This window comes from Lygodium microphyllum, chromosome 7, assembly GCF_053477565.2.
Source record: "Lygodium microphyllum isolate KBCC chromosome 7, Lygodium_microphyllum_v1.1.10, whole genome shotgun sequence".
In the NCBI taxonomy this organism is placed as follows: Eukaryota; Viridiplantae; Streptophyta; class Polypodiopsida; order Schizaeales; family Lygodiaceae; genus Lygodium; species Lygodium microphyllum.
Window position 1 is genome coordinate 91,744,183 of NC_141141.1, and position 20,598 is coordinate 91,764,780.

At 39.9% G+C, this 20,598-nt stretch overlaps 1 protein-coding gene across 2 annotated transcripts; it reads right to left on the minus strand.

Moving 5' to 3' along the window:
- Positions 1 to 724: 724 nt before the first annotated feature.
- LOC148033694 (uncharacterized) lies at positions 725 to 18,704 on the minus strand. 2 transcript variants are annotated; one of them, XM_087681658.1, is made up of 2 exons: positions 18,216 to 18,704; positions 725 to 1,432 (listed from the first exon to the last, which is right to left on the minus strand). In XM_087681658.1, the coding sequence occupies exons 1-2, from the start codon at positions 18,592 to 18,594 to the stop codon at positions 1,098 to 1,100; spliced, it is 714 nt and encodes a 237-aa protein (XP_087537784.1). In that variant the 5' UTR covers positions 18,595 to 18,704; the 3' UTR covers positions 725 to 1,097. The 2 variants fall into 2 exon arrangements, with proteins under 2 accessions (XP_087537784.1, XP_087537785.1); XM_087681659.1 differs by having other exon boundaries at positions 725 to 1,417; positions 18,216 to 18,702.
- Between the last annotated feature and the right edge of the window lie 1,894 nt (positions 18,705 to 20,598).

Consider the following 20,598-nt stretch of genomic DNA (forward strand, 5'->3'; position numbering starts at 1 on the left):
TAATATAACAGAGCAGAGACCATTTAGACCTAATCACAACAGAAATATAGGGCACTTTCCTTTATTACCTAAGTAGTGTGTAATGAGTGGTGAATGTGGTTTACTGGGTCAAAGAAAGTTCCACTTCTATCCCATATCAGATTGATGCAGAGATGGTGTTCTGTGTAACTGCAATCAATGCACAATACATGGACTTGTCTCTTGTTTTAAGATGCCAACATTGGCTTGTGTCAATGCGATGAAATGTATAAGGGATCTGCATGGGTAAGTGCCATGAACACTCTCTCATTGCCCATTAGTGTTCATTCAAGGGGCTTGTATCAAGTAATGCTCCCATGTACCCTAGTTTGACGATAATCCTATCCACTGGTTATTTTGCAAACTACATCAACACACCTCTCTCTAATTATTTTCATAACTATAAAGATCACTACATTTTTCCAGACTTATTACATTCATACAACCCTTCACTACTAATCACAGTCCCATGTACACACCTCTCTCTAATTATTTTCATAACTATAAAGATCACTAGATTTTGCCATACATTACATTCATACAACCCCTCACTACTAATCACAGTTAGTTATCTTCCTTTCAAAGGGAAGAGGAGCACAACAAAAAAAATCATGTTCCATTTAGAGGCTTCTCCTGCACTAATTTAAGGAAACGCTCTTTGTAAGCACTGTGGCCAGAGAGAGAGAGAGAGAGAGAACAGCTCACAGGTAAAAAGCACCACCCATAAAAATTAGAAACAAGCACATAAAGTATGCTTTGCAAGTTGCTTTAGCCTGAAGAATGATGCAGAAAGTATGTGACAATAAAAAGCTAAGAGAAGTGGTGTAAAACAGAAAACTAATACAGCTGAATGTCAGCCCCATCTAGAGCTTAAGCAGCGTATAATCCTGGCTACAAGAAATTAAAAGTTTGAACCTTAGCAGTTCTTCCCCACTGTGGAGACGTCTTAATATCTACAGAGTGCCAAGCAGCCTTCCTCCTCAGCTAGCGGGAGCATTAAAATTCATGTAATCTTTATACACAAAATTCAACCTGCAAGAGGGAGTACACTGCAAGGCTGCCTAGATTGGTAGGCATGCCTACCGCTCAAGGTACTTTTCTATTGTAGAAATCAAGGTGGCTTTTGGGACAGCTCCAATGATGGTATCTTTCTTCTGCCCACCCTTGAATATCATAACTGTCGGAATACTCCGTATACCATATTCAGTTGCTGTGTTAGGACTTTCATCAGTATTAAGTTTCAAGCAGCGCAACCGGCCAGCATACTGCCTTGCTAATTCATCAATCAGTGGAGCAATCATTCGGCAGGGTCCACACCAGGGAGCCCAAAAATCTACAAGAACTGGGATGTCACTATCAAGTACAAGTGGTTTCCAAGTCTTGTCATCAACTGCAGCAGCTGCAGAAAATAAAACTGCACCTTATTTAACAAATAGGTATGATGCAGCAGATCCAATGAAAATGCACTCATAAGTCCAAATGACTAGAAAATGGCCACTTGCATACATATACTGGTGAACTATGAAGAGATTCATTGTTTGAGATTCTTAAGGCTGGTAGTAACACGCATGTTATAATAAAGATGTATGCCTTGTTTCCCCAAGTATCTGGGATGACTTGAAATTAATGAGTACAACAGATATTCAAGTTCTTTTTCCATTTAAGAAAATAAATTGATTGAGCTCCTCTAAGCCCAGTTGAACCCAGTAATGACACACCAACCTTTTCATACTTAACATGCACCAGAAAAGAACACAGCACAAAGCACAATCATCATGCTAAAATAAAAGGATCAGCTAAATTTGTGGATAGCAAAAAGAGCTACACTAAAAATTGGCACCAAGATTTGGCATTTTTGGAGGCTTGTTATCACCAGAACTTTGCATTCTGAGGCTGAAAAGCTGATATTAATGCTTGATCCAAATTAAAAGATAAGCAACTCAAATCACAGTTCAGGAAAACTATAGATTACTGTGATTCCACAGTTACTGAATTCAAACTTGCACGTTTTATCCTCCTAACAAAAGGACTGCATTTAGTAATACTTGGAATCCTGTTCATCAGCTAGATAAAGGTGATGATAAAAATTAGCGCACATGAGCAGCAGGCAGTGCTTAGCATAGCTTTTCTGTCAAAGCAGCAACAGTAAGGCTGATATACGAATAGAGGGCATGACAGAGGCACCAAGTTCATAAAGAAAACTTGCAGCAGCACAAGTCTTCCAAGTCAGCTACTGCTTCTTGCAGTGAGCATTGTCAGTTACAACAAGTCACATGACACCAGAGAATTGTGCACAATTTTTGAAGTTCTTGCAATTTATTCTGAAGCGTACTGAGCAAAGCACATGCCTTACTGCATTTCCTTAAGTAAGAGTTTCCTGTCAATCAGTTTTGGGATGGCATACAATAAATGACATAGAAAGTGTTTGGCATGGGAGTGCATCAATCATGAAAAACAAGCATGCAAGCATAGTCTCACGCTATCATCAGGCCTATCTGCCCATCCCCTGCAATTCACAATTGTAGTCCCACTGCAACTGGGCCCTATTAAGCCACAGGGATTATTGGACTAGACATTCTGGAACTTCAAAAAATGCTAAACTTCCTTTGGGTTCCTCTCATCAACTTGTACAACAGTAATTGGTTTGAGACCCTAGTAATGCAGCAAGTCACATCCACCAACTCCAATTCTTGATCATTAAGAGAAATCAAGAGATTTGAAATACAACACTTCAGGAAAAGCCCCTAAACATTGAATGTTTCTTCCGCTAGAAAATGCTACACTTCCTTTGAGAGCCTCTCATCAGCTTATACAATAATTGTCACAAGGACATGAAATTTATTGCTTTGCTTAGCATTTGATTAAAAGTTAATCAAATGAGTAAATGTGACCTTCACATGTGAGATGTAGGTTAAATATTTCACAGTGTGGGACTCGGGACCCCAAAATGATACCAAAGGCAAAAGTTGTCCTGAGTTATGTCTAACAAGTACTAGGTAGTACCTAGTATCAAATTTTGGCCTAGACCAATATATTGAGTCACTAATATCAATGGTGACATTAGAGACTAGGCATTAATTAATTGATACTCGAAAGACAAATTGGTCTAGACAATTTAATTATTGGCTATTGGAATTATTTTCCTAAGTACTTGAATAATTATTAAATTAATTTGCAAATTAATAAGCTAGATAATGCTGGAAAATGGGATTAGAAGGCGCTACCACCTTGTAAAACTTGCCCATGCAAGTGGAAAAAACGTTTTTGGAGGCTGGTGGAAATCTATTCAAGCCACTGTGAGAGAGAAGGAGGCTATTAGAGAGCAAGGAGATACTGTTGATGTGATTTGCAACTACCAAGGGACCAGTCCTACAAGTGATAGCAAGCGAAGACCTCTAGGTGCAAGTGACAACAGCCCAAGGTTCTTTTGGTATAGGTGATAGCATACAAGAAAGGGTAGCAATCTTTTCGATGCTCCTTAGCTACTATAGATGACAACTTCTATGGTTGTTTGAGCAAGGCAGTAGCAATCTTTTAGCCTTTCTCCTAATGAAACTCTGACATCTCTCTCTCTATAACATTCTCTCTCATATGGTACAGGTGATGGCATGCAAGGGGGATAGCAACCTTTTCGGTGGTCCTAAGGTACAGGTGATAGCATACAAGAGGTGGTAGCAACCTTTTCGGTGGTCCTAAGGTGTAGATGACAACTTTTATGGTTGTTTGAGCAATGCAGCAACAATCTTACAACCTTTCTCCTAATGAAACTCCAACATCTCTCTCTACAACATTCTCTCTCATCTAACAACCATCTCTCAAGTTATCCCAACAAAATCTAACCATTTGAGTCGTCAAAGGTGCAAATATTGTAGAATCTCTACTATAAACCCTAATTTACAACAAAAATTAGGGTTTGATAGCCATATCAAGATGTGTGCTCAAAATTAAGACTTGAATTCCAATAGCTAAAGTTAAAGAATTTTGAGGAGTTCAAGAGACCAACCAGCCCATATCAAATTTGAGGCTCAATTTGTCTTTCAAGGAGTAGAGTAAAGGCCAATCCTTAAGCAAACCAAAGGGAAATTTGGGTTGATGGCTTACTAGTCAATTTTGATAGCAAGAGACACTTGGATTAGCAGACGAGATCAGTGAATTTTATGCTTGCTGTAATTATTGTTAAATCAAGGCATTACCACCCTCTCCAAGAAGAAAGGCTAGTTTCAACAGTATTTGCTTAGAGTCCCAAGTAATACAATAAGATCCCATCTGTGAAGATATACTAGGGTTTGCACTAAGGAAACACGACATATACAACTAAGAATGAAACACAAAGACTCGAATAGTGATAAGCAAAACTCAAACCCTAAACGCAAAACGCAATATGCAAATGCAAAACTCAAACATTAAGACGAACATAAAGAGAAAAAACTCTGACATGAATGAATGTTGTAAGTGAATGTAAAAGTGTACAAAATCCCCAAGGGCAAAGCAATGGAGAGTCGCAGAGTGATGTCCACCGAAGACGGATCCCAAGTGATATAACTACTAGTTAGAGTTAAGAGTGCTAAATAATGAAGGGCAACAGGCTAGTCACCAAAACACAGCAAGATATCGAAGGCTGAAATCTGATAAACATAGCAATGTACCATAAGAGAAGACTGAAAATTGGTCACCCAAGGCAAAGAACTATCAAGCAATAACAAGAAAGGTGTGTATTGATGTAGGTGGCTTGCTAGATAGCAAAAATGCAAGTACTGCAACAGTCGCCTGGTAGGAGAGATTGCAACAACCTGTTGCCTAGCACCAATTGCTGAAAACACACATTGATCAAGTGCTATGATCATGCAACAGATGGAGACCTCCAAGTAGCAAGGGAATGGCTGAAAACAAGCTATCTAGGTCTATACAGTGATGGGCTACAATCAATGGCGGCTAGACAGCAAATGGTAGCTGGCTGATTGCTAAAATCTGTACGGTAGAGTAAGAAACCTACACAAAAAGATACGGCAGAATGGTGGGCAACTTGTCTATTTATAGATGTTGAAGGATGCCCCAAAAATTAGGATTTTGGGGGACCATCAAAACTCTCTCAAATCGCACACCAAATTTGCATTTTCATAACGCATGTTTTGGAGCTGTTTAAAGATGCTAATCGATTGTAAAGCGTGTTTTAGCTCAACACCATCCACCAACTACAATTCTTGATCATTAAGAGAAATCAAGAGATTTGGACTACAATACCTTAAGAAAATCCCTCGAAACCTTCATAGAAAAGAGTAAAGACCCTGCCAAAACTCTAGAAAGCTTCAATAAGCACCGGAGAGGAAAATCTACCTCTCCACATGCTTAAAGGCTGCCACTCTATTAAGAAGAGCCTAGCATGAGGACCAAAAGAAGCTTAGAATTAAATACACATCTCGAGCAACTTGCTCAAAGTCAATCCCATGGGAAGCACCCCAACATCTCCAAGAGAACACCAACTGCTTAAAAAGGAGGCCACTCCCCCGTACCATGAAAAGAGAGTACTCCCACCATTTTCCAACCTTCATATATTTGCAAAGCCGATTCTTCAGACCAGTTCTCAAGGAGGGGAAAGTGCATACACAAATGACACACACATATGAAACAAGGGTGCCCACATGCACACACTTCTTTTGTCATGTTTTATATTGTTGCATGGAAAACCTCAATATGGGTTTGAAGAGCCACCATGAAATACAAAATTTAAAAACTTATCAAACCGTACCCTCACAAAAGGCCACATGTCGAAACTAGCTTGCAATCCTCAAACTGAAACTATATTGTATTCAAACAAGAGACTATTAGCAAACATGTCATCGTCTATCTTTCTCTATGTCCATCTCCTAGTTGTGAGCCCCCAAAATCTAGCAAGGAGTCAGGACATTCAAAGTTTTGGCACTCCATGTGTTGATCAAACTTAAGTCTGTCTTTGTCAGCATCTATCTTTCTCTATGTCCATCTCCTAGTTGTGAGCCCCCAAAATCTAGCAAGGAGTCACGACATTCAAAGTTTTGGCACTCCATGTGTTGATCAAACTTAAGTCCTTTGTCTTTGTCAGCAGTGTTCACCCTAGGCATTTTCAATGGAGATTATGGTTTCTCAGATATGTCCTCTGCTCCTACAATTCTGCCCATGTCATTCCAAGCCTGTCCAACAGCTCATCTCACTTTCTCCATTAGCAAGCAGCACAGTCCCTATATTGTGTTCATGCTGGGTGGCACATGCAGACCTAGACGGTTAATTCTTCTGGCCCAACAGACATTTGTTGAGCAGGGCATATACATTGTGTCCCATCCAACAGCTTTTAGCAGATCAACCACTTTTGAGCAGCCAATCAGCCAAATTGTTGGTGATTAGGCTATTTATAGCCACGTCCTTCCCTCTCATCATCATTGCAATCAGCTTCGCCTTCTTCTGCGTGCTGTCCCAATCATCACTTTGATACTGCAGATTTTCTCTCTCCAGCCACATCTGTTGTTGTCATGTTCTTTCTCCTCTCCTCAGTTAATCTTTCTCCTCCATCCCATGCCCTCACTCTGTAGTCACAAGTATCAGTTTTGGACTTGAGGATTGCAAGGATGGTAGTTTCTTTCCATCCCACGTGACCATATAGTCACAAGCAATGGGAGTTCCTCCCTGTTCCGTCCCCGTTTTGTTTCACATCACTTGTGGCAATACCTCACACACCTTGTCCACAGTTGGCATTCACGCAATGCCCAATCTAGCATCTTCAGCATTGTATGCATTCTATAACCTGCCCAAAGTATGTGTGCACACATTCTCTTCTATATATTCTCTCTTTTTGTCATAGTTGCATTACTACTTCCATAAGCAGGTGTGTAGCATTTGCGAGAGATTGTTGTGTTTTCCTCTTTTTTTACCAAAACCCTAATTTGAGAGGATCCTTCCACATCTATAAATAGACAAGCTGCCCACCATTCAACCCCATCCTTGTGTACACATTTCTCACTCCCACATGCAGATTTCAGCCATCAGGCTTCCACTCATTGGTTGTCCAACCCATGCAACACCTGACATAGACTCCCATGAGGTGGCTAAAGCTTGAAAGCGGTGGAACTCTTAAGTCCTTGACTATTGGCTAGAAATGGGACTGGGTCATCATGTAAAGGCCACCAGGCTATTGTTGTGTGAGAGTACTATGGAGTCAAAGATAGGAATGAGCAAGGATAGAGCTGAGAGTTGAGAGTGAGGAAATCAAATGTGTGTGAACCAGTGTGTTCCACAATACACAAAGAATAAAAATGCATTTATATATTAGGGTACAAGTAAAGGGTGTGGTGTGTTCACACCCATAAGTTTATACACACGGGATTAATGGGAGTTTAAACCCAAAGGGACGTTACACCCAACAACCTCCCACTTAAAGGCCCGAAGTGATACCTTTAAACTATCCAACTCCCACTAGTCGAATGCAATGCTCATGCTGAGCCTTTTCTAGGCTAATAGTGAAAACATCTGCAAGATTATCTTTAGTTTTGACCTTAGTCAATCTGACAAGACCATCATCCAACACCTGTCGCATGAAATGATACTAAACATCTGTGTTTGGTACATACATGAAACATGGCACTCTTAGCTAGACATACTGCATTCTAGCTATCACAACCAAGCACTGGAGTACATGAAGAAAGACCAAAATCCTTGACCAAACGGCCAAGCCAAATAGCTTCCTTGGAAGCTTTATTGGCTGAAATATATACAGCCTCTGTAGAACTCAGTGCTACAATTTTCTACAACCTTGAACACCAAAAAATAGCCCCACCAGCCAAAGTAAAGATATACCCACTGGAAGATTTTCTAGTGTCAAGACCTCCTGCCATGTCTGAATCACATAATCCCACTCTAGTGTACCCTTTCCATAGCATATACACTTGTCTTGTGTACATTTTAAGTATCTAAAGATACATTTCATTGGTTCCCAATGTGGTTTGCTAGAGTTAGACATGAATCTACTAGCAACTTCCACTACATGAGCAATGTCTAGACGAGTTGCAACCATGGCGTACATCAAAGAACCACAAGCTAATACGTAAGGTATGCGCTTCATAGCACTACCAGCTGCATCTTCTTTTGGGCAATCAGCTTTACTAAGCTTTGCATATGGTGGTAAAGGCATACCAAGAGGCTTAGCTTCAGCTGAATTAAATCAGTCAAGTATTGTGCTGATATACTTGTCTTATGAGAGAAACAACAAGTACTGCCCACTATCTCTTTTAATGCGCATGCCCAAAATGTGTTTAGTTGCTTCCAAATCTTTCGTTGAGAAGGCTGAACTCAGCTACCTTCTAAGAGCATGTAGAGTACTCTTATATACTTTCTTGCAATCAACATGTCATCCACACATAAAACCAGCACAATAAGGCTTCCATCATCAGCGTTTTTAGTCTATAAGCAGTGATCTGCATGGTTGCGTTTGAATTGACTGAGCATAAAAGTATCAAACTTTTTATACCACTGTGTGGGGGATTGCTTCGGCCCATCTAAGCTGCATTTTAGCTTACAAACTAAATGCTCTTTCCTTGGAATAGCAAAACCTTCGGGTTGTTTTATGTACAGATCTTTATCCAGGTCACCATGAAAAAAAACAATCTTCACATCCATCTGATCCAACTCTAAATCCAAGGATGCAATGAGAGCAAACAAAATACGGAGCGTAGTCATCTTCACCACCGGTGAAAAACCCTCTTGGAAGTCTATGCATTTCTTATGTGTATAGCCCTTAGCAACCAAACGTGCCTTGTATTTGGGCTTCCCATCAATACATTTCACCTTATAAATCCATTTATTAAGAATAGCTTTCCTATCCTTGGGCAAAGGTACAAGCTCCCATCTGTTATTCGCATGTAGAGACTTCATCTATTCCTGCATAGCAAGCTCCCACTTTCTCTTATTTTCGCATGACTGTGCCTCTCTAAATATCAAAGGCTCACCTTCATTAGTAAATAAAATACAATCCAAAGATGGCCGAAACCTCAATCGCTACCATCTAACACGTGTAGACCTTCTTACCCAATGATCTGTATTAATAGGCAATGGCCCGACATCCTCAAGTATGTGCACACTGCCATGAGAACATGTATTTTTGAAACCTCACTTAACATGTGGATTAATTTTTAATCACATGATTAAGTAAATGTTGCACATGTGAGCTGCAACTGGGGTTAAAGTAAATTTACGAGCCCAAGACCCAAAAAAATCACGGAATGTCAAAGATAAAAGTTGCTATAAGATATGCCACACAGGTACTTGGTGGTATCGGGTGCCAGTTGTTGGCCTAAGTTATCCATTTGGCCAAAAGTGTCAATTGATGACACTAGAAAAGTGACATTTAATGATACCTAACGCCAATCTGATGGTCAAAGATGGTGCAGAGACACTCAGGAATGAAAGTTGCCTAGCCAATTTAAATATTGACAAATCTGATTATTTTTCAGGGCACTGAAATAATTATTAGATTAACTTTCAATATTTAAAGGCTGAAAATTAATATTTAATTATAAAAAATGTTGAAAAATCCATTTGGAAAGGTAGTCACTTATTAAAAGTGCCCATGCAAGACTGAAAAACGTCTTTAGAGGCTTGGGAGAGGCATTTTTATAAATTCAGCCTGCAAGAGAGAGGAAGGAGAGGCTGCTCGTCTGATTTGTAACCATTGGAGGACTTTCTGAGGCTGCCAAGGGCAGGAGAAGACCAATCAACAGCAAGAGAAAGCATCTACATGTTATTGAGACAGGGCAACGACAGTAAATGACTGATTTTTTTCAGTTATTTGCATCTACAAGCTGTTGTGGCAGGATAGCAGCTGCATTTGATTGATTTTCAATCATTCTTCGCGACAAAACCTTGAATTTTCTCTCTTTACAGCTTTCTCTCTTATCTCCCAACCATTTCAAACCTTTGCTCCAAAGATCTCAGCATTTGGACCATTGGAGGCTGAGAAATTTCATATTTCTCTACTGTAAACCCTAATCTGTAGCAAAAATTAGGATTTAGCAACAATCCGAGAAACGTGCCAAAAATTGGAAGCTCCAAGACTTAGATTCAACAGGGCTGAAGCTATTTTTGCCCTATTCAAGTGGGTGGACCAACAAATAATTGAATTTGGGGCATTTTCCATCTCCATCAAAGCGGGTGAAGACCAATTGATTACCCGAATAAGGGGCAAATCAAAGTAAACACTTGCTAGTGATTTTGAATAGCAAGGAGAGTTGAAATGTCGAAAGGGATTGGGAGAATCCCATTGTAAATCAACTTCTCAATAAAGCTAAAGAAATACCGAAAGGGGCACCAATATTGGGGCCAATAGGGTGTGCATTGTCCAAGATCAATAGGTAAATTTGTATTTTCAGATTTGTGCTAATTGTTTGTTGTTATAATTAAGTTGTAGTCAGGGATTTACTACCCATCCACGGTAGGAAGGTTGGTTTCATTTGCTGCTGTAATTAAGTGGTAATCAAGAATTTACCACCCATTCACAAAAGGAAGGCTAGTTTCACACACCACCACCTAGTGGCTGATTTTCAGCATTTTCTTCCTACCATAACCTGTTTTCAGCATGTTCTTCTTGCTCTTCTATTCCACCACGTGCATCAATTGGCTGTCCATTATCTTTTGGCTGTAGCACAATAGGTTGTAGCTTGTTTTCAGTATCAAAAGGGACAGAATCTTCAGCTAATGGTTTGGTTGCTGAACACCTGGCTGTTCATGCTAAAATTTGACCTTCTTTTTGTCAAAATCACCATGTGTAACATTTTTTAGCAACTTTGCCTCATTCAATACTACGTCTTGGCTATGTACTATCTTCCTATCCTAAGGAAGCCAAACTCTATATCCCATCTCTCCCTCATCTCTATATCCCATAAAGATACCCTTGATAGATTTCATGTCTAGTTTAGTCCTCTGATTTACAAGAATATGCACAAGGGCATCACAACCAAAGACACGCAAATGATCATATGAAGCAAGTTTGCTAGACTAAATCTCTTCAGGAATGTCATTTTCCAATGCACGATTGGGAGAGCGATTGCACACATGAACTGCGGTTTTAAGAGTCTTCCCAAAACTATTGTGGGAGATTAGCTTTTGATGCAAGATTGTAAGGGGTTGTCAACTCCCTCTTAATGCCATGCATCTCACAAAAAAAATTTAATTCACTTGAAACATACTCGCCCCCATTATCCATTCTTATAGCTTTTAACTTAAGCCCTTTCTATGTGGTAACAAAAGAATGAAACCTTTTAAAAGCATCCAACACTTCCTTTTTGCCCTTTAATACATGTATCCATGACTTTCTACTGAAATCGTCAATAAAAGTGACAAAGTACAATGCATCCCCATGTGAATTAACAGGCACAATGCACACATCAAAATGTACTAAGTCAAGAGCATTTGACTTCTTAATGACACCAGAGTAATAAGGAGACTTCACATGTTTTCCACATATGCAATCATTACAAAAGTCGAGACTAGAACCTTTTACATCAAATCTCCAAAAGGAGGAGAGAACCTGGAGGCCTTTCTGGCTCATATGGCTAAGTCTTTTGAGTCAAAGTTTCATCTGTGAATAAATTTCAGCCACAGCCAAAAACTTGCCAAGTAATGCTTTACAATGCAAATAATACAAAGTCCCTCTTTTGCTACCTTTAACAATCAGCACAGAGCCCTTGTGGACCTTCCAAGATCCACCACCAAAGGTAGTTAAATACCCTCATACATCAAGCTGTCCAACTGATAGTAGACTTTTCTTTATACCAAGTACATATCTCACATCTTGCAGAATCAGCTCGACCATTTTCAACGGCCAAGTGAATGGTACCTACACCCTTGATCTCACATGCATAATTTTTGCCCAAGTAAATCTTGCCTAGGTAATCTACATTGTATTCACAAAATGACAAAGAGGGAGTAATATGAAAAGAGGCACTGTTGTCCACTATCCATGATTGAGACACCCCATCATGAGCTGAAAGTAAGGCATCAATTATCTCCTTTTTAGTAATGTGCATATCACTTGTTGCTGCCATAATATCTAGATCATTACATGAGGCTCCATACATATATTACCAAGTCAACTTCTGGTACAAAAAACCAAGACTCTTTACAATTTCTTTAAAATCTCACAAGTGGAGATAAATCTCACTGCTTATAGCACCTAGATTGCTTCGGCATTGTTCCCAATGTACATTTCAAACATCAATTTTACCAAAATTTCCAAATTTCAGAAAAAGCCACAAAATTTTACCAACCAATCTACCCCAATTGCATTCCTACATGATCCCGAGAGCAAAAAAGATGCAAAATTAGGAAAATTTGCCAAAATCTTGCAAAAGCCCCCAATTTCTCAGGTCCAAATGTGCACCAAAGTCAGTAAATTTGACTCAGCTAAGCCAAATTTCACTAACATAAGCAGCAAATTTGACTTAGATAAGCCAAATTTCACTAATATAAGAAAAGCCCCAAATTTTTCAAAGCCAATGTGCACAATTTTTGCAATTTCTTGGTTAGATTGTCCTATTCTAGATCACGATTTCCAAATCCGAAAAAAGCCCCAAAATTTTTAACCAAGAAGGCACACTGTGCTTGTGCACACGAACACCCGATAAAGAAAGAAGAAAATATTGCATATTAAAAAATAGACTTGTCAAATCATTGACCTAATTGCAAATTAAAAAATAAGCTTGTCAAATCATTGACCTACCCCATCTCCCTACTCAACCACCTAGCCTAGTTGCCCACTGGTCAGCCCCGTCAACCTGGCTCGTCTATCACACGTGACCTGTGTCAACCGTCACGCCCGGTTGTCTTGTTTTGGTTGTTCACTGGTTAGCTGACTTTGACTTGGTCCATCTGCTGCACATGACCTGTACTAGTTGTCTTCTCCCCAAGTCCGTCTACTACATGCTAGGGCTGTATTGACTCACTTGTTAATTGCTACCTAGCACACTCTTGGAAAGCACGAACGTAGTAACCAATGCTCTAATACCAATTTGTTGTGTGAGAGTACTATGGAGTCTGAAACAGGAATGAGCAGGGATAGAGCTGAGAGCTGAGAGTGAGGAAATCGAATGTATATGTACTAGTATGTTCCTCGGTACACAAAGAATAAAAATGTATTTATATGTTAGGGTACAAGTAAAGGGTGTGTTCACATCCATAAGTTTATACACATGGGATTAATGGGAGTTTACACCCAAAGAGACTTTACACCCAATAGCTATCTCCCCATCACAATCACTAAACTAGTCTAAGAGTCATAGACCTTGACTACAGTCACTATAAAGAAAATTGCTTGCCCCAATCGACAAAGCTACTGAAAGCACAAAAGAGTCACCCCAAGCTAGGGGAAATAATAGACATCATCTAGTGAAGCGAGATCAATATTAAAATTGGCGAGACCTAGACCATGCAACTTGACCGAGGAGTTGTTCCACACCAATCATTCCTGACAGCAAGGACTCGTGAGACAAAGATATTCTAGATGGGGATCATATGATGGATGGCTCTACTATCCACAATCTAAACAAGATACATGCAAGTGTATAGCATTTGCAAAAGATTGTTTTGTTTTTCTCCTTTTTGCCCAAAACCCTAATTTGAGAGAATCCTTCCATATCTATAAATAGACAAGCTGCCCACCATTCAACCCCATCCTTGTGTGTAGGTTTCTCACTCCCACATACAGATTTCAACCATTAGGCTTCCACTCATTGGCTATCCAACCCATGCAACACCTGGCATAGACTCCCATGAGGTGGCTAAAGCTTGAAAGCGGTGAAACTCTTAAGTCCTCAACTATCGGCTAGAAATGGGACCGAATCATCATGTAAAGGCCATCAAGCTATCTCACCATGACAATCACTAAACTAATCTAAGAGTCATAAACCTTGACTATGGTCACTAAAGAAAATTGCTTGCCCCGATCGACAAAGCTACTGAAAGGACAAAAGAGTCACCCCAAGCTAGGGGACATAATAGATATCATCTAGTGAAGCGAGATCAACATTAAACTTGGCATGACCTAAACCTTCCATCTTGATCAAGGAGTTGTTTCCACACCGGTCATTCCTAACTGCAAGGGCTCATGAGACAAAAATATTCTAGATGGGAATCGTATGATGGATGGCTCTACTACACATGATCCAAACAAGAGAGGATGTGCTTGGTCAAGTAGAGTGGACTTTGTGATCATCTCATTAGGAGGTAACTTTCGAATGTGGACTAAGCTCACATTCTCTGATGTCTCGATGAAGACAAGATGGGCCGGGCCTTATGTTCAAAAACCTCTAAAATTGAGAATGATACTAGCTATAATTTTTTACCAATGGCAGTGTGGGTCTAGCCTCATCACTACCCTTGATCTTGGTTGCTACCACCCTATCTTCCTTGTTGGCTTTGAGTCTTTTACTTCAACTAAGTGCCTTTTACATTTAATCGACACTCATCATCAAAATGACCAGCCTATTAATAATGTTGACAGAATCTCTTTTTCTTTGGTGCATTCTATTACTTGCATTTTAAGAATGATTGGGAGTTCCCTTATGACTCAATAGCTTTGTTTTTGTTTTGAGATTTGTAAGATGGAGGCTAAGCCTCTCCCAAAGGTTCATGAGTATCATTCAAAAATGAAGATATAGAGATCCTAAAGGCTATGCCTATATTTGCAGAGTTCCTCGATGTGGTACATGCAATGATATGTGGTATCTAAAATGAAAGTATACATGGTGTTAATGCTAAAGATGACGCAACAAAAGAAGTAGGTGGGATGGTAGATTTTGAATCTATGGTGTAAATGATAATGAATATACATCAAATTAAATGGTAAAAAATGAAATGATGATGATGATGATATTGAATGCATTAAAGTTAAGACACCGTACTCATTGCAACTTTGAGAAGCATAATTCAAAAAAGAGAAAGGAAAAAAAGTATTACCAATCTTTTTCTTCTAATCATCTCTCCATCTATAAACCTACAAGAATGGAACTTTGAGAGGACTTCTACCATGATCAACATATGGCACTCTTAACTTTTTCTTGATCTTAACCAAAACATTGCAAAGACAATGAAGTAAAAAAAGAATAATATACAAAGTGGAAACTTCTATACCTTGCATCGAAGTAGATGGAAGAGTCTAAAAGAAAGAGACATACTTCAAATCTCTTCCTCCAAGAGAAAGACCATCCCTAATAGACATCTTGACAACCCTACAACATTATTAAATTTAAGTGCAACATCTAACGAGAAAGAATCAATTATACATTCATTGAGTAGTTGTTGTCAAAACACTATTTTTCTATCAAGCTCTTTAATCTTCTTAGTTCTTGAGCTATGTTTCACTCCATTTTCTTGTTTGTGATAAGATAAGAAATGGTAACTTCCAAACAGTCTAAGGTATTTTCACCTATATGAAACCCTTACAAGGTAGACTGTAAAGACCACTCCTACTTGGTTCTCGACAAAAGCTACTTTAAAGACTAAGTTAATGTGAAGATGTTCGATATCATCTTTTCTCCAATAGTTCATGTTTTTGAAGACAGAGCTTTCAATCAAAGGGCTAGGTTTCTTCAATGAGTATCTACCTCTGATACCATGTACAGAAATATTCATTTACAAAATACAAAAGCAATCACATGACAAACACAGAGTAATAAGAAACACTATTAGAGTTAGGGTTAACACAAATACATGAACGAAAAAGATAACGCAATCCGAATAATAAATCAAGAAGTATAATGCTCAATGCAACAAACACACTCTGCTAGGTGAAAATTAACCCCCAAACTCTCGTCTCTAGGACCAAGGCAACAATTGTGAGAGAGGGTATATTGTGATTTTACGGACTCTGAGACACAGCAATCAACAAGCAATCTCCATCAATGTCTACTAGCAGTAAATGCAGCAATAGGATGCTAGATCAATTGACAATGACAAACGAGCAGTCAAGTGCTGAAATCTGCCCAATAGTGATGGCATGACAGTTGTATGGATAATGTACACTACAAAATGCAGATTTTGCTAGCATAATATACAAGGCGAATGCAAAAAAGAGATGGATGCAACAATGGGGCTGATGTGGACAGCAGAGCCATAGGCTGACAGGCTGTACAACAGCTCCAAGAGGTACAGCAGCAGTAAAACATACATTTTTCCAGCCTATGACAATAGTCACCAGCTGGTAGAAGGCTCCAATGTGGCAGCAAAAGGCTGGAAGACAAGCGGCAGATGGTAGACAGCAATAGGCAGCAGCTGCGGCGAGAGATCCTCCATTGACAAGGTATGGGCAGCAGTGAGAAGGCAGCTGCAAGCTGCAAATATGACATTGAGGCTGAATGGGGGGCAACCTGTCTATTTATGGATGGTTGGGTCCTCCCACATTAGACTTTGGCTGATAGGACACTGACGCCCTCTAGAATCACGTTGCTTTTAATGAAAGTTTTGGCAATTTGATTAATTCAGCTTGTTTTGGGGCTGTTTTAAATAGCTAATTAGCATGTAATGCATTTTTGCTCAACATCACTACCATTGCCACTGATGAGTCTAGTCCTGACAATTTCCTCACTCCAACCTGCATTTACAGCAGCTGATAGGCTGCCTGCTGCAATTCAGGCTCTGTTCAGAGTACGACACACTCTTCAGTCCATCTCTGCTCTGGTCCACTTTGAGATCCATTTTGAGACACGGAAGTTCGAGGTTATTGCATTCACTTTGCATGGTGTGTTTTCAGCATTCATACTCTTTATTCTGAATTACTCCACCTTTGAATCGTACTCTCCATCGTTCTGTTTCATCGTACACTTTGTATTTATCTTCTCGAGTATTTCTTTACAGGCATTATATGCAGTCCTGTTTTCTTGGTCATTGATGCAGGCTTACTCTTTATTCTGAATTACTCCACCTTTGAATCATATTCTCCATCATTCTGTTCCATCATACACTTTGTATTTATCTTCTCGAGTATTTCTTTACAGGCTGCAGCAGCCCAATCCATTGTCTTCAGCATTATATGCAGTCCTGTTTTCTTGGTCATCAATGCAGGCTTTGCACTCTTTTTCATTCTCCTCTTTGTCTTTTCTCTCTTACACACAGTAGCATGGTTGCTTCCACGTGCACTCACAGGCAGATGAGTTGTGCCTCCCTCAACAATAGTAAATTGTATGCTGGAAATGTGATGTGAAATGGGCAAGTCTAGCATACCAAAGGGCTGCCCAGCAAAAAACATGTCACTATATAGAGAGTCTTCAAACCTAGAGGGCTTACCAATTTTTCTTATGTTCACTTTGTTTTGCAAAGTCATGCCAGTTGCCTTAACAGGGCCAAAAAAACACAGAGGGAGTCACTTGCAATCCTTCAACCACAGAGTACCTTCAATACTGTTCTGAAACTGGCAAGCTTTCTGGGGACTAGCAAATTTATCTGTCCTGTCGTGACAAGAGTAAGATAATGCCCCCTCCCCAAAAGACTTCACCAAAGGATGAACTGCTCCCACAATGAAATCAGTACCACAGTTTCTGACTGGACAATTAAGTAGCATCTTTGGGTAACTATTCGTGATAAAGTTCATAGACAAGATAGATATCAGCCTAGACTTGCCGAAACAGGATGGATCTCACATTTGGGGAATTCTTGCTCTCTATACTTTAACAGCTTTCATTTCTGATGGTCACAGGTTGAAACATGGGACAACAATCAATCCTGTAAGCTTGCAACTTGTCAGAAATGTTCATGTCAAGCTACACAAAGACAACAAAGGAGGGGACTTGCTAAAAGTTATAATTCCCAGCAAGACTTGCAATTTTTAGAATGCCCATCGTTTACTTTCCTATGTTCCAACATAGTTAACCCTCTTCACAGCCTTATTGGTGATGGTTTGTGAGAAGTAACTGAAATAAAAAGCACACACAGCTTAATGGCATAAAGGGTACCATCTTTGTTGATTGAGAATCAGATCTCGTTCAAAAGGAAAGGGAGTCTAATTGGGGGAGCACAACAGAAAGCCTCATTACGATGGCATTGTGAAACAACAACACAAGGGCATTGAGATCGCCAGTTCTTGGGGCATACAGATTACCGCAATCCTTTGGTGCCAAAACCAGAAATGCTCATGTCACATCATGCTTGAAAAAGTGCAGATTTGTAATGCCAGAAAGGAGGCATACCTTCTGAGATGGCATTGGCAGGGGGGGCAGCGGAGGTGGGGGCTGCAGGCTGCTGCTGGCACAAAACCTTCGAGGCCGAAGAGGACGATGATCGGGGAGAGATCGTGCTGGAGACAGGTAAGACCGCAGCCGCAGGGGCGCACACCTTCAGTCCACAGCATGAAGGCAGCACGGAGGAGACGGAGACAGCCCTGCGGCTCTTCGCCCCAGCCGCTAGAGAATCCCCTCTGCAGCGTGCAAATGGCGAGAATGAAGCGGATGATGAAGAAGGAGAAAGCGATGAAGGGGAAGCGGCCGCGGCCGCGGCCGCGGCGGCAGAAGACGATGCTGGGATCGCCGCTACCCTGACGGTCCCGCTCACATCGAGCGCCATAGCCATAGAAATGAAGCAGGAGCAAGAGATCGGTCCCTTCCGGAATCAATGGGTTGATGCTGACGATGATGATGCCGCTTGTTTTCAATCTACCATTCAACGGCTGGAAAGGGGATAAGAAGGGAACTCAGCATTGAAAATCTAGCTAAAATAATGTCATGCTGCTAAAACACATAATAATGTAACTACCTAACCTTTCCAAATTCCACGAGAAGTTTTAGATAAATTCCCATTATAATTCTCATATTGTGAATTATAATAATATCATGTGCATACGAGGGCTGACAGCCTCGTACCTTAGTCACACATTGCTAGGTAGTGGTGCCTCTCATGATGTTAAATACTATAGTAAAAAACAAGAGAAAAGAGCCCCTTTTCCCATATGGGAAAATGTTTAAAACTTATTTTGTCTCAAGGGTGTGCCATGCTGCAATAGGATAACAATCTAATTGTGGGATGTGTCCTCCTTTAATGGAATGATAATACTACTACTCCTACTAGCCTCTTATCCCTTGTAAACACTTTTGTATCTAGATCATGCCTAGTACTTTTAATGTGCATTGTCAAGTGTTGGCTTACACTTATGCAAGCTTGTGGCATCATAGTCATCATGTCATCAAAAAAGTGACCTGCAAATTGTTTTAGTGTAGCATATGCATGCATGGTTATAAAATATCTTAAAGTCACAATGCATAGATCACACAAGAACAAGTTCAAATGATAACCTAGTACTTTATTTGAGAGGCAAGTTCACCATCTTACCCAATAGGATCAAACAACCTAAGGGATTGCAACATGTTCTTAGACTCACTTAGTGAAAGGTTAAAGGATAAGCAAGAGTCATAGCATAAGCAGAACCAAGAAGCAAGAGCTATGGAGGTTGAAGAAGCAAGAAGAGATAGCACAATCATATGTAGGAACTTCAACAATCACAATGTGTGACCCGCCTTCTCTTATTCTATCACATAGTAAAGTATAAAGAATAAAGTGACAGTGATGGGTGATTACTACCTATAGTATACAAAAGTACAATATAAATATAGGCAGCTAGGCACAAGTAGCCTTTAACCCCTAACAACCTCTCACTTTTAAAGACAAATGTACTTGAGTGAGGAGAAAACGATAAAAAAAGTGGCAAAGTACACTGTATACATATAGGTACAACTAGATGAGAAATAAACATTATCTCATCTTACACCCATCATCTTCCTAAGGAAGATGTAACATTCCATTGGGAGGCTTTTAGTGAGTAAATTAGTAGGATTCTCATTTGTAAAGATCTTAACAAACTCTATCTTATTGTTCTCAACCGCCTCTCTGATAAACTGATAACGGCCCTCAATATGCATGGTCTTTGCATGAAAGCCTAGTTTATGTGCTAATTGGATGGCACTCATAGAGTCCAAATACAATTTAGAAGTCCTACCTCTGATATCAAGGTCTACAACCTAACGATGTAACCATAGGCCCTCCTTGGAAGCCTCAATGGATTGCAATGCACTCAGTCTTAGTAGTAGATAAACCAATGCATTTTTGCACCCTAGACATCCAAGAAACAATACCTCCAACAAAGGTGAAGACATCGCCAGAGGTGGACTTCTTACTGTTTGCATATCATACATAATCAAAGTCTATGTACCCCATGACTCTAGTGTCTTGGTTGCCATAGTAAAGGCACAAGTCTACAATGCCCTTAAGATATCTCGTAATATCCTTCACAACGTCTCAATGTCACTTGTCAGATATCACCATATAATAAGCCATAACTCCCACTGCAAATGCTACATCAAGTCTAATAGCTATCATGGCATACATCAAGGTGCCCATCACAAATGCATATTGGATCTTGGCATTCTCAACCCTCTCATCATTTGATTGGGGACAATTTACCTAACTCACATTCACATGAGAAGGTAAAGGAGTGCCAATTGGCTTACCATCCTGCATATGGTATCACTCAACTACTTTGTGAATGTACTCCTTCTAAGACAAGTAAAGGAGTCTCTTAGA

Excerpts from the sequence above, each read along its gene's own strand:
- LOC148033694 (XM_087681658.1), bottom strand. The coding sequence starts at position 18,594 with ATGGCTATGGCGCTCGATGTGAGCGGGACCGTCAGGGTAGCGGCGATC. Across the intron at positions 1,433-18,215 it reads TGCCAATGCCATCTCAGAAG|TTTTATTTTCTGCAGCTGCT; the intron begins GTATGCCTCCTT and ends AATAAGGTGCAG.